At 37.1% G+C, this 15094-nt stretch overlaps 1 protein-coding gene across 1 annotated transcript; it reads right to left on the bottom strand.

The window, feature by feature from the left end:
• Positions 1–8487: 8487 nt before the first annotated feature.
• LOC107742943 (extracellular calcium-sensing receptor-like) lies at positions 8488–11761 on the bottom strand. Its single transcript, XM_016556026.1, has 6 exons — positions 11541–11761; positions 11130–11421; positions 10129–10917; positions 9828–10055; positions 9478–9601; positions 8488–9389 (listed from the first exon to the last, which is right to left on the bottom strand). The coding sequence occupies exons 1-6, from the start codon at positions 11759–11761 to the stop codon at positions 8488–8490; spliced, it is 2556 nt and encodes an 851-aa protein (XP_016411512.1).
• Between the last annotated feature and the right edge of the window lie 3333 nt (positions 11762–15094).

Consider the following 15094-nt stretch of genomic DNA (forward strand, 5'->3'; position numbering starts at 1 on the left):
ATAGCTCATTAGTGCAAGAGGTAAAGCATCAATCCAGTTTAGCTTAGTACTTTCACATATTTTGTTAAGTTTGGCATTGATGGTTCCATTTAATCTCTCCACCATCCCTTGTGATTGCGGATGGTAACTGCAACCTAGTCTCTGTTTTATTCTCAATTGTTGCAATACTTGTTTTAAAGTTTTTTGTATGAATGCCGATCCATTATCTGAACTACAAAAATTCATCCACCATTGCATGTAAATAAGGAGACCAATAACCTTGCTGTTTAATTTTCCTTATCACTTCCCCCCTTGCACAATGGTCAAAACCATGCGCATCTGAAATGAGAATATTCAAAAGTGAAGTTGGTGCAACAATTTGTCCTTCATGTGTACGCCAGATGTCTTGCGTATCTTTTTTGGCTCCTCTTTGGTGCCACATAGAGTGTTCATAAGGGCCTGCTTGTTGTTGAATTCGAATAATATCATCCAATTGAGGTTGAGGTTCTATAAGTACTACAGGTGCTAATACTGCTACCTGACACCCTGAGGCTTTTTTTTAGCTTCCAAATCTTCTGCACTGTTTCCATTAATTACAAAATTATTTCCTTTTTTATGAGCCTGACACTTGATTATTGCTAGTCGTTTTGGTAGCATCATAGCAGAAAGGTCACCTGGAACAATTGGACATTCCATCTCTGTTTCCTCACAGGGCTATTTTCTTGTCTCCTGTAAATAGATAGCTTTATGTATTGCAGTTAATTTCTTCATATAAGATCAAAGTTCCAATTGCAATTGCTCTAGAGGGGGTCCTTTGTAGGGACCTCTACAATATGGCGCAGGCATGGGTCGACCCGTTAGCATTTCATGCGGTGTTAAGTGCTACCTGACACCCTGAGGCTTTTTTAGCTTCCAAATCTGCTGAATTATTTCCTTTAATGACAAAATAATTTCCTTTTTTATGAGCCTGACACTTGATTATTGCTAGTCGTTTTGGTAGCATCATAGCAGAAATTAATTGACCTATTTGTTCAGCATGTTGTATGGGAGTCCCATCGCTCTTTTTGAAACCTCTCTGCTTCTATACTGCTCCAAACAAATGACATACACCATGAGCATATGCTGAATCAGTGAAAATATTGGCTGTTTGTCCTTTTGCCAATTGACATGCAGCTGTGAGAGCTTTTAATTCTGCTAATTGAGCAGAGCAAGGCTGTACACAATGTTGTGATATCACAGGCACAAATTCTTCCTTGTCTTTCTTTACTACTGAATATCCTGTATGATTTCCTACATGATCTCTAAAGCTAGAACCATCTACGAAGTAAGTGACTTCTGCTTCAGGGATTGGTGTAGACACGAGATCTGGCCGTAATCTAGTAAATGCCAGTGAATCAGTCACACAATCATGGGGCTGTCCTTCAAAAGCTAAATGAATTAATTCAGCATTATTCAGCAGTTCCATCCATGTAGTGAGAGTCCACAGCTCTGTCCAGATTGGATGCTTGAAGAATTTCTTCCATTTTTGCCCCTCCTATAATCTTTGCCAGGCTTTAATGTCCCCCACAGCTAAAAGTTTGCCCATAGTTTCTTCTTCAAACACCTTAATCCACTTCCCAGCCCCCTCATGGATGTCGGGGAGGCGAGTGACCAGCCCCTCAAGGTCCTGTGAGGCCGAGGGGACATACTGTCCCTGTGTACCCTTAATTAAAATCGGGAGTTGTGCAGCCAGCGGTCTAAGTCTTCTTTATTCTCTTCCCTGTCCCCATGTTCCTTAATCAAATGACGACGACTCCTCTTTACTCACTTCCTCTCTGCTGTCTAATAGTTTACTTCTATCTCTCACCAATTTATCTGCATCTTGTATTAATTTTTCTGTTTCTTTAATTTTCCTTCCTATTTCTGCTTCCATAGCCTCTGCTTGTGCTTCAATCTCCTTATATTCTCTCCTCATCTGCTCTAACATTTCCTCATTTCCTGTGTTTCCTTCATAGTTTGCTTTCATTATTTCTAATGCTATGCGTGCCTGTTTATAACAATCTAAAGGTAAATATCCCTCACTCTTTTTATTCTGTTTCCTCTTTGGTCTTACATCTGGTTCTTTTTGATTTTCTTCCAATTCTACTTGTCCTTCCATTTGCATTTCTCCAGACACTTCTACAGTACCCTTAAGTATTGGGAACTGTCCCTCTGGGGGCAGATGTGGGGGTGGTTTAGAAAACAACTCTTCTTTTTTCTTCTTTATCTCTTTGTCTGCCTCTTTTAGTATTTTTCTTGCCTGTTTTATACTTTTCAATGAGTCTTCTCCTTCCTTTTTGAACAAGGCTAGCACTTCTTTCTCCTTTTCCCTTTTTGCTTCTCTCTTTTCTCTCTATTTTACTGTTGCCTTTAGTTTTATAATTTTTTATCAGTGTTTCCATCAAATGTCCCTCCTTTTGGCCATTTTGTCATCATTGTTTTAGTTCTCTGTTGCCATTTGCTTGAGAGCTTGTCTATCAGTTATTTACACAATGGATATTTTAATCCTAATATATAGAGTGGCTGCCAAAATTTTTCCTATAATAAGACAATCCTATATTTTAAGCTCAATATATATTTTTTATACAATTATTTAACTTACTATATTTCTCCCCAACTTAATTTACTTCTTTTAACCAATTTCTCCTATTTTCTTCTGTGTCATGCACTTTTAAGCCTAGTATTTATTATATCACACGCGTGTGCACATTTTCGATATATTAGAAAGTGAATTTATACTCTAAATCCTATTTCTGATCACTTGGCATCCAAAAGTGCCAACCAATAACTAAGACCTATAATGTATATATTCTTTGTTTCTGTTATAAAAAAATATTTTATCAGCAATTTAATTATTTAACATAGGGCATATACCTCTATTATATTATCTGAACTGCATTAGTCTCCTAAATTTCCTAAATATCCTCCCTATCTACGTCACACAATATATGCATTCAAATATGTACGAAAAATCTGCAATGCCAATATCTTTATTCAATCTTTATTGAAACATTTTTTCTAAACACATTCACTCCTTCTAGTCCCTTTATTCACAGGGCTCATACATTCATCTTTTGTCCCTTTATTTATAGGGCTCATATATTCATTCATCCCTCTCAGGTGCGGCACTAGCTGCGTCCAACACTCTGCCAGGCCCCACTTAAGGGACGGTCCAGGAGGGATGCCCAGCTTTTACCCACCCAATACAGAATTTATTTATTTTCTCATACAACCACAGTCATTCACACAGACACGGACACAGACACATACATTAAAACAGACTACACTACACTCTTCCTGAGTGACCTGTCAGTTCTAATCGCTCTTTCACTGATACACTTCCTCAACACAGTAAAAAAGCAGTACCCTGCAGGAATTGTTGCCTATCCGTTCAGACATCCACAGGACTTTGCGCGCTTCCCTATATTTTATCTGCTTAACATCTATTGCTGTCCTTCAAGACACACTCAACAATAAACACAGACCATTGCATGCAATTAGTTATTCTGGAATCAAAACCCTTTTTTTCTATTTTTTTATTTTTATTTGGAAGAGCATTTTTCGAGTGTTCTTACCACCAAGGGCAGACCGGGCGAACAACACTAACTAATTATATAAGCAAAATCTACTTACCTTATTGTTTAGTGGCCACCGTGTTGCTCGTCAAACCATCCCAAAGTGGTCTTCCACCCCTGCTCCTTTCCAATCCTGTTCGTGATGCCAATTTGTGGTGGTTCCTGCTGTTTCTATGAAGAATCACTCTTGAAGTCTTGGGGTTTTGATGCCAGAAAAATAGACTTTTATTATCAGAGAGATAATGCAGTCGAGATAATCTGCAGAGAATCTCCCGAGTCTGTGGCTGGACACAATTTTATACAGTTTTTGCCTTTAAGGCGTGCTCCATACATTTCCTACATCCTGTTATTGTTTACCTTTTTTTGCCTATGCCTCCCATCTGTTTCCTGCAAGCAGACAGGAGGCCCAGTTTATGTTACATTAAAGAAAGAGGCTCCATCATATATTTTTAATCAAAACCCTTTTTTTCTATTTTTTTATTTTTATTTGGAAGAGCATTTTTCGAGTGTTCTTACCACCAAGGGCAGACCGGGCGAACAACACTAACTAATTATATAAGCAAAATCTACTTACCTTATTGTTTAGTGGCCACCGTGTTGCTCGTCAAACCATCCCAAAGTGGTCTTCCACCCCTGCTCCTTTCCAATCCTGTTCGTGATGCCAATTTGTGGTGGTTCCTGCTGTTTCTATGAAGAATCACTCTTGAAGTCTTGGGGTTTTGATGCCAGAAAAATAGACTTTTATTATCAGAGAGATAATGCAGTCGAGATAATCTGCAGAGAATCTCCCGAGTCTGTGGCTGGACACAATTTTATACAGTTTTTGCCTTTAAGGCGTGCTCCATACATTTCCTACATCCTGTTATTGTTTACCTTTTTTTGCCTATGCCTCCCATCTGTTTCCTGCAAGCAGACAGGAGGCCCAGTTTATGTTACATTAAAGAAAGAGGCTCCATCATATATTTTTTGTCTCATGTCAAAATAGGATGTGCAGCTTTACCATAAACCGTATGTCTGCACATTCCATCCATGCAGGCCTCTACACACATAGGCAAATATATGATTATAATAGTAAAATAACTTGATACATAAATGATTATATTCACAGTGATTATACTTGAACAATTCATATTTTGACCAATAAAAATCTTCCACACTAGCAGTAGTATGTCTGATTCTGTCGGTGCCGATGGTCTCGTGGGCAGCACACCAACATATGGCACAGTTGTGCTTTGGGTGTCCCGAGTTCGAATCCCACCTTGTGGATCTTTCTCTTGTTTTCTTTTCTCCCTTTGATGGCTACCATAATTTTGTGTTTTTTTGGGCTACAAACCCCACACCTGTTTCTCCAGAGGCAGCAGCGACATTCTTTTCTGAACTCTCTGTATTCCCTGATGTCTGTTACAGCTGTGGGTGCTGTTTCTGAACTCTCTGTGCTCCCTGAAGCCATCATTACTGCTGCGGGCACGATTTCTAAACTTTGTGTTTCCTGATGCCCCTGTTATGGCCGAAGATGCTGATTCTGAACTCTCGATGTTCCCGGATGCCCGTGTTACGGTTGAAGTTGCAGTTTCTGAACTCTCAATGTTCCCTGACACCACTGTTGTGGCCATGGAAGCTTTTACTGAACTCTTTGTTTCTCGGTTGTTGCCATTTCTTAACTCCTTGTGTCCCCTAATGGCTCTGTTTTGGCTATCGAGGCTGTTTTTGAACTCTATGTGTCTTCTATCTGTGGTGTCAGTTCTGTTGCAACCATAGAGGTTGTCTCTGAACCCTCTGCCAGACCTGTCACGGCCAAAGAGATTGTACCTGAACTCTCTGCTTGCCCTGTCATGGCTATGGAGGCCATGGTCTTCGGCTCTGCCCTGGCTTCTTGCTCTGCTGGTCCTGCTGTGCATGCTCCACCTTGCTTTCCGGCTCTGCCGGCTCTGCCTGCTCTGCCTCGGTTTTCTGCTTTGCCACAGTCTACAGGGCTCTCTTCCACTCCACGGGTCTGGCCCTCCATCTCTCCTCCATTCCTCCTCCGCTCCACCACCCTCCTGGATTTTTGTTTTACAATTTATTATTGTTTGTGAAATCCGCTCAGGGGGGGGGGGGTGTTTATCTTTAGATTTTATTGAAGGTTTTTTTCCCCTGTTTGCTCCCCTTTGTGTTAGCCCTGCTTCTGTAGCTTCCTTGTTAGTTCCCATGGTTAGCCTCATGTGTTCCCTTGACCTCTCGTTACCTCGTTACGTATGGTCTTAATTTTCCATCTTACTGGTGCAACAAAAATATTTTGTTGTTGTTGTTGTATTTATTTTTTTCTTCCTTATAGTGTGTTCACTAGTTATTCAACTTTATCCTCAAGCATCTTTCTTATAGCAGCCCTTAATTTGTCCTTCGTGGACAAATTTGGACATGAAGGTTTTAGGTGTGATCCCATTTATTTAAATACAAGTCAGTTTATTTATTACAGTTAGTAAGCAGTACAAATATTCTACATCTACTGTATAAAAAGTTAAATGCTCAAGGCAATATCAGCGATGGCTCTGGTGCCGGAGAGCTCTTCAGGTGGTCTCGAAGCAGCATCTGATTTCATCATCGCACTTCAGTCCTTTATAGACAGCAGGTGGATCCAAATGTCTTGTGACATCATACTGGAAATCCCCTAAGAAGTTGTTTATGAAAGGCCTCGCATCTTCTCATTTTTCTTCTTTGGGATTTTTTGCACTGCTTTCTTTTATGATTTGTCTGAAACACGCTGAGGTAATGCCCACCTTCTTTTTTCTTCAATGCTCTTGCAAATACATGTGTCATCTCTAGCTGTGCTCTTGCTTATACATGTTATAAATGTTTTCTTAATAAATGCTTAAAACAACAAGTGTGATGTTTTACTTAATAAACCCTTTCTCAATAAAACAAATATAAAACAAATACAATAACAGGTGTGGTGTATTTCTTAATAAACCGCTTTCTCAACAAATCAAATACAATATCATGTGTGGTTTCTTTCTTAATAAACCACTTTCTCAATACAATAATTACAATAACATGTAGTGTATTTCTTAATAAACCGCTTTCTTAATAAATCAAATACAATATCATGTGTGGTGTCTTTCTCAATAAACCACTTTCTCAATAAAACAATACCAATAACAATTGTATTTGGTTACAATACAAAGGTATTACATAAGAAGTAAAGGCATACTTGCAATAGGACAATTCCTTAATTTCCTCTACAACATGCAGCAGTTACAAATGTGCCTGTATGAGGCCTTCCCAGGAAATAAACAAAATAGTACACCCTTAGATATAATATATTAACTAAATATAATAAACAATGAGGCAGGGTAATTGTATTCTTATGCATATTACACAACAATATATAATCAATCATTGCAGTAAGTTCAGACAGCCAAAACCTAAAATCATATAGACAAGGATATAATCATTTTTAAATAACCATTTTAAGAAAATCAGTGTCTGGTGCAGTATTAGAATAGTAATTAAAAAAAAAAAACTGTATTATTATTTTTTTTAAATAATGCTGTAATCTAGTCAAATTTAATTTGCATTTGACATATTGCAATTGACATATTTATGAGACTTAAAACAAAACATACACATAAGAGGTATAAACCTTTGCATATAAATGTAAATTATAAAATGATATGCCAAATCAATGTCTGGATGGTTTAATGTGCGTAATGCAGAAAGGTGTAATAAATACAGGCTATTATTTCTTATTTATTTCTAATTGCAACAAGTCAAAGGCATACTTGCAATAGGACAATTCCTTAATTTCCTCTACAACATGCAGCAGTTACAAATGTGCCTGTATGAGGCCTTCCCAGGAAATAAACAAAATAGTACACCCTTAGATATAATATATTAACTAAATATAATAAACAATGAGGCAGGGTAATTGTATTCTTATGCATATTACACAACAATATATAATCAATCATTGCAGTAAGTTCAGACAGCCAAAACCTAAAATCATATAGACAAGGATATAATCATTTTTAAATAACCATTTTAAGAAAATCAGTGTCTGGTGCAGTATTAGAATAGTAATTAAAAAAAAAAAACTGTATTATTATTTTTTTTAAATAATGCTGTAATCTAGTCAAATTTAATTTGCATTTGACATATTGCAATTGACATATTTATGAGACTTAAAACAAAACATACACATAAGAGGTATAAACCTTTGCATATAAATGTAAATTATAAAATGATATGCCAAATCAATGTCTGGATGGTTTAATGTGCGTAATGCAGAAAGGTGTAATAAATACAGGCTATTATTTCTTATTTATTTCTAATTGCAACAAGTCATTGTCTTATATAAGGTAGTCATTGTATTTTATAATTTATATAATGCAGGTCCAGAATATGGCTGTCGTAGAGAGAGTTACTATAAGTGCAGTCCAAGGCTATACTGCACAGAGCAGAAATAGAGGTTTAGACTGACCCACCAACACATAGTAGTGCTGCTATTGTGATAATGACATGGGAATCCTTCAGGGCACAGAACTGTATTTTTGCTTTCAATTTCATCAGTTGTTATGAAAGCAATCCTCAGTACCCATGGCCAAGGAATATGTTTTAGCTTAAAGTCTTTATTTTCACTGTTTACAGACAAAATACTTTCAGATGCTTATCTGTTGGTTTATTTATTTATTTTACTTGTATCTGTTGGTATAGAATTTTATATCAGAAATGTATTTATTGCATCATCTTTGTTTCTCAGTTACATGGTTACACGCTAAAAAATGCTGAGTTAAATATAATCCAGCGCTGGGTTAAAAAGGGACAAACCCAGCGGTTGGGTTGTTTTGAACCCAAAATAGTTTGACCCTTTTTAACCCAGCTCTGGGTTATATTTAACCCAGCATTTTTTAGAGTGTATCTTTGAGTTTAAAGATAAGATTTATGAAGACTTCCCTATCATTTGTTTTTTTGTATTTTTATCTGGTTTTAGTAAAATTATATAACATTTTGGTATAAATATGCAAAATAGTAAACCAAAACTTGAAGCTAAAATAGCAAATATCTGTACAGCTACAGTAAATTTTCCAGGAGAACTGACATAAGCTGGGATAAATGTGAGCCAGACAGCACAGAATATGAGCATACTGAATGTGATGAACTTGGCTTCATTGAAGTTATCAGGGAGCTTCCGAGCAAAAAAAGCCAGAACAAAACACAAGATTGATAGCAGGCCAGTATAACCCAGAACAGCCCAAAAACCAACAGCTGAACCTAAGTTACATTCTAGGATGATTTTTTCTCTGTAATAGCTCAAATTCATGTACGGGAAAGGTGGGGATATTGTTAACCAAAGCACACAGATAATCACCTGTATTAAAGTTAAGGAAACAACACTGAGTCTCTGTTGAAAAGGCCCAAACCATTTCATGACATTACTTCCTGGAAGTGTAGCCCGGAATGCCATTAATACCACTATTGTTTTCCCCAAAACACAGGAGATGCAAAGGACAAAAGTGATCCCAAATGCTGTGTGACGTAACATACAGGACCATTCAGTGGGCCGACCAATGAAAGTAAGTGAACAGAGAAAACACAGTGAGAGTGAGAAGAGCAACAAGAAGCTCAGCTCTGAGTTGTTGGCTCTTACAATAGGTGTTTCCTTATGAAGATAAAACAGAAAATATATTATTGTCGTTAATAACACCCCAAAGAAGGAGAAAATACAAAGCACCTTTCCCATGATTTCTGTATAGGAAAGGAATTCAACCACTTTTAATACACATTTGTCTTTGCTTTCATTTGACCAGTACTCCAAATCACAAGGAAAACAGTCATTAGAATCTGTGAAGGAAAAAAAAAAAAAGGACAGTATTATATATTATAATATGTTCATGAGAGGTATTCAGTGTTTCTTTTTTTTTTTTTTTACCAGTTACATTGTTGATTTCTCCCTCTGCACATGGAATGCAGTCATAACAGCAGATAGGTTGTCCTTTTAGCACAGCCTTTCTAGTGCCAGGGGGGCAGCTCTCACTGCACACGGACACAGGCAACTATGCAAAAATAATTTGTCACACACAACATGACAATTTAAAATCTTAAATTAATTGATTGTCTCCATGGAATAATTGCTTTTATGCTATATTTTTTATGCTTTTATGCAATTGCTTTATACATATTTCATACACGCTTTTAACTGTTCTTCAGTTGTTGTTCTTTTCATAATTAAACGGTTATATGACATGCCCCCTTATAATTGATTATATCATATTGATATACCTGTCCAGTGTTTCTTGCCCATAAGACACGTTCCTGATTGACCCGAAGACGCTGTTCTGAAGACAGTGAGCTGTCATACACTCCCACATGCTCAAACTGCAGACCTACATTCCCAGCAGGCTGCCAGTTCACCAGGTCATATCTCGCCACTGGATCACCACTTGCATCAAAGAAAATTTCTTCACCTGTTTTAACAGTGAATCTCACATCCCTCATATACGCCAACATCTGAGGGGAAAGACCAGAAACATAATTTGTTTCAGTATGATTTTCTACTATTGTGTTTTTTGCTCTTATATACCTTTTGTGGTGTGGGTTGTTCTTTTGTGCTACTGTTGGTGGATGATTTCAAGTCCTTTAATACGTTATGTAATGTATGTGCTACAGCATACACTGCAGTGTACACTTTATTTGCTATTCGTAGCTCTGATACATCAGTAAATTCGTTTTGCAGCTCTGCCAGTTTCTCTGAGCCAGTACAGGCACCACTACCAGTGGTCCTGAAAGAGCACTGAAAAGTTGTTTCCCAGAATTCTTTTAAAATTTCATTGTTTGGTTCTTGATCAGGGTGCACATTCACTAGGAACTCTCGCAAGCCCATAAGTTTGGCATTTGCTATAGCAAAACCCAAAGCTCCAGAAAGGAAACTGTACTCCTTTGTTTCTGCAAGAGTTCGAGAAGTGATCCAGGATTCACTCCCAACCCACTGCAGCCCTGTGATGTTGTGTTGCACCATTACTTTCAGGAGGGGAACAAAATCTCCTAATGCAACAAAAGCCACCACCACCCTGGCGGTGCCCTTCTTTATCACTTCTAGTGTCTTCAGAAACTGCTCTTTTGGATCGGTGCTTAATATGGCCTCTGAGTATTCAATACAAACCCCCTCTTGATTTGCAGCCTCCTCAAATGCTGCAATGCCGTTATTACCATAGTCTCCACGACTCCTGACCGTCCCAACCCAGGTCCAGCCAAAGTGCTTTACAAGCTGAGCCAGTGCTCTGCTTTGGTAATAATCACTAGGTATTGTTCTGAAGAAGGATGGATATCTTTTTCTGTTACTCAGGCAAGCACATGTGGCAAAATGACTGATCTACAAGAAACATAACCACTTCATATCATTACTATACAAATAACATCATTTTCATAAACATTACAAACGCTACACTCTAAACATTGCTTTCTATATTTACAACAATTGATTTTCATTTTAATTCAAAGCATTTATAAATGGTGCATGTTCCTGTGCTTCATCATACGCTGATTCAACATGATAACAAGGAGCAGATAAATAAGAGTTCTTACAACAGGTATGCTGAAAGGACCAACTACCGAAGCCAGTGCTATGGTGGGAGAGGAGTTTGACTCTCCAATAATGGCATAAACAGCTGGTGGTCTAGAGCAGGATGTATCACTCAAAGTCTGTTTATAACCATTCATCAAAGACATGCTTGAAAGAATAGTCTGAGCTATAGAGCTACATGAATCATATATATTATAGCCCAAAGAAACACCAGGTAGCAGGTGTGTGCTATTATTTATCTCCTCAATAGCAAAAATCAGTGTCTGAGCAAATTTAAACCCACGCAAGTTGAAGCTGTGGAAATAGAGCATCAGTTATGTGTCTTTCATTCTTGCAAGATCATCAGAATTATTTATTTAGTTATTTTTAAAGAATTTATATTGTCAACTCCAAAGAGTTGTTTTCATACAGACCTGCCACATATTGTTGGTTCTGGTTTGGAAGTGAAGGTATGCATCTTTAACAGAGCACTTCTGTGGAATGATAAAACTGCCCCAATATTGACATCTTTTTGTGCAGAAAGTAGAGGGAGGACAGGCTGACCAAGCAGTCTGCATACTTGTGCTGAAGCTGGAACACAGACCCCATACACCAAGAGCAGTAGTTGCAGCAGTGACACAGTCCTCTTTGCCATGCCAATATATATGCGGGGCAGGAACCTCTGAGAAAGAAAAGGGACAGTGCTTCCTTTTATTGAGTCTTCATATGCCCATTGGGGTTGGCACATTGAATCCTCAACTATAGTTTGGCTATATTATGTGTACAGATTTTATTGTATTTGCCCAGATTTTATTGTTGCACCCTAAAGTTTCAGAGGTTGTAAATTGCAAAGACCCCAAACTTGATGGAATGGTTTTCAATTACTACTCAGACAAGAGCACACAAATCCAGTCCACTGTGTAGCGCTATAATAAGAACATTTATTATGGCATTGTTTATGTGAACGTTAAGAAATTATCTTTGTATGATGCAATGAATTATGTCAGTGTTTAAAATTCCTCATAGGACATTTCTGCATCTATCATCTAGTGATCCTAATGACAAAAAGTAAGCAAAGCCATTTGATTCATCAAAGCATTGCACAAATAAAAGACAATGACATTTTTCTGTTGCTCATTTTGACTGTCTATGGAACACAAAGTGAGAAGAAGAAAAAAAAAAAATCTAAAGGCCTGTTCACACCAAGAACGATAACTATAAAGATAACGATATTAGTGTCCACACCAGCGGACGATATCGTCTGTTTATTCTTAGCGCACGCTCATCTGCCACTTTAAATTCTTGAGCTCATGATAGCAGGATTGATTCTGATTGGCTGTCAATGTTTTCATCGTTCATCAGCTGGAAAATAATCGTTCTGAAAGTGATTCCAACGATATAGTTTCTCTGTGCCTTTATCATTATAGCAGTGGTGTGGACTCTGCTATTCTTTAATATTGAGAACAATTTTTAGAACTATATCTTTATCGTTATCTTTATAGTTATCGTTCTTGGTGTGAATGGGCCTTAAGGGTGCAACAACCAAAAAAAAAAAAAACCCTCAGCATACCTCCACAACCATTTGACATGCCATTTGGCATGTTTTTATTTATTTATTTTTTTTTGTTGCTTTAATAAATTACAAATACATTATAACTTAAACAAATGCTTTAACTAATATTTGTGGAATCTTAAAGGCAGGAATAAAAAATATATTTTCCACTGAATCCTTCAGTGCCCCCAAATTCGATTCAATGCAATAAAATTCAATTCATTTCACATTTATTTGTATTGTGCTTTTCACGATACAAATTGTTGCAAAGCCGCTTCACAGAAAATTTGGTAGTTTTGTATGTTGGTTCAGGGTTGGCATCATCTGAGGTCCTCTGTGGGGTTGGCACCATCTCTTCTCAGGTGTTCAGTCATCTCAGATCTTTGTAAGGGTTGGATCCAGACTGAAGCTTGTTGGGATGCCCATCCCGTGGCAGAAACAGAGAAACAAATAGAGAAAAATTAGAGTAGCTGCTGTTCTAAAGCCAAGCAAATAATGGTGTGTTCAACCCAAGCAGAAGAATGATAATGTACAATTGATAAGATATAACTGAAGTATAAGGTTACAAAATGGCTAAAGAGATGTGTCTTTAATCTAGATTTAAATAGAGAGAGTGTGTCTGAACCCCAAACATTGTCAGGAAGGCTATTCCAGAGTTTGGGAGCCAAATGTGAAAAAGCTCTACCTCCTTTACTGGACTTTGCTATTATCCTACAAAAAATCCAGAGTTTTGTGACTTTAGGAAGCGTGATGGATTATAGTGTGATAGAATACCTATTTAGGTATGCATAAGCTAAACCATTTAGGGCATTATAAGTAGTGGTATTTTGTAACTGTGTAGAGACTGTAAGACAGTATAGAGACTGTAAAATTGGGGAAATATGATCATATTTTCTTGACCTGATAACGACTCTAGCAGCTGCATTTTGGACTACCTGTAGCTTGTTTATTCAAGATGCAGGACAACCACCTAGTAGTGCAATAAGTAGTATAATAGTCCAGTCTTAAGGTTGTGAATGCATGAACTAGCTTTTCTGCATCAAAACAGGTAACATGTTCCATAGCTTGCCAATGTTTCTAAGATGGAAGAATGCTGTTTTTTTAACATAATGAAATATGATTTTCAAAAGACAAGTTGCTATCTAATGTAACACCCATTTTTTTCACTGTAGAGGGAATAACAGTACATCCGTCTAGTGTACTCTGTGTACTGTTTTTTGGTCCAATAAGTAATATCTCTGTCTTATTCAAATTTATTAGGAGAAAATGATTGGTCATCCAATCTTTTACTTTTTTAACACAGTCTGTTAGCTTAGATAATTTTGAAGTGGCATCTGGTCTTGTTGAAATATATAGTTTAGTATCATCAGCATAACACTGGAAACTAATTCTGTATTTTCTAATAATATTACCAAGGGGCAACATGTATATTGTTGTGAATGAAAATAGCATAGAGCCTAAGACATATCCTTGTGGCACTCCATACTTTACTGGCGTTAATTGGAGATGATTCCCCCTTTAAATAAACAATTGATAATGGTCGGATAGGTAGGATCTAAACTACCTTAAAACCTGCCCTTGAATACCAATAGTTTTGTAATCGATCTATGAGTATGTCATGATCTATTGTGTCGAACACAGCACTAAAATCAAGTAAATCTATTAATGAGATGCAGCCTTGGTCTGACGCAAGAAGCAAGTAATTTGTGATTTTAATAAGTGCAGTTTCTGTGCTATGATGGGGCCTGAAACCTCACTGAAATTCTTCATATATTTTATTTATTTATTTATTTTTTTGCAGGAAGGAACACAATTGAGCAGACACAACTTTTTAAACGTAAGCTTTGAAATGGGTCTGTAATTTGTCAGTTCACTATGATCTAGTTGTGATTTAATAACCACCAGTTTGAAGGGTTTTAGGACGTGACCTAGAGATAACAAAGAAATAATAATATTGAGAAGGGATTATTCTGCTACAGGAAACAACTCTTTCAGTAATTTAGTGGGTACAGGATCTAATAAACATATTGTTGGTTTAGATGCAGTGGTAAGTTTATGTATATCTTCCTGTCCCATAGTTGTAAAGAACTGCAGTTTTTCTTCAGGTGGGATGAATGAAGCTGAATTACAAGATTCTGTAGATTTGAAATTTGTTATTATATTTCAGATGCTATCTATTTTATCATTGAATAAATTCATAAAGTCATTACTACTAAACTGAGGGAATATTTAGTTTGGATGACATCTGATTATTTGTTAATTAGCCACTGTGCTAAAAAAAAAAAAACTTGGATTGTTTTGATTAATTTCTATGAGTTTGCGGATATGCTCGGCCCTGGCAGCATTTAGAGACTGTCTACAGCTGGACATACTGTTTTTCCACGCAATTCTAAAAAGTTCCAGGTTGTTTTTTTTGTTTTTTTTACTTTGACAGGG

Source organism: Sinocyclocheilus rhinocerous, unplaced genomic scaffold (genome assembly GCF_001515625.1).
Source record: "Sinocyclocheilus rhinocerous isolate Xijiao unplaced genomic scaffold, SAMN03320098_v1.1 scaffold1128, whole genome shotgun sequence".
In the NCBI taxonomy this organism is placed as follows: domain Eukaryota; kingdom Metazoa; phylum Chordata; class Actinopteri; order Cypriniformes; family Cyprinidae; genus Sinocyclocheilus; species Sinocyclocheilus rhinocerous.

Coding starts and splice junctions, on each gene's coding strand:
- LOC107742943 (XM_016556026.1), bottom strand. CDS start 11,761: ATGGCAAAGAGGACTGTGTCACTGCTGCAACTACTGCTCTTGGTGTAT. Junction 10,056..10,128: donor AACAACCCACACCACAAAAG/GTATATAAGAGC, acceptor CTTTCCCCTCAG/ATGTTGGCGTATATGAGGGA. Junction 9,602..9,827: donor GGGCAAGAAACACTGGACAG/GTATATCAATAT, acceptor ATTTTTGCATAG/TTGCCTGTGTCCGTGTGCAG.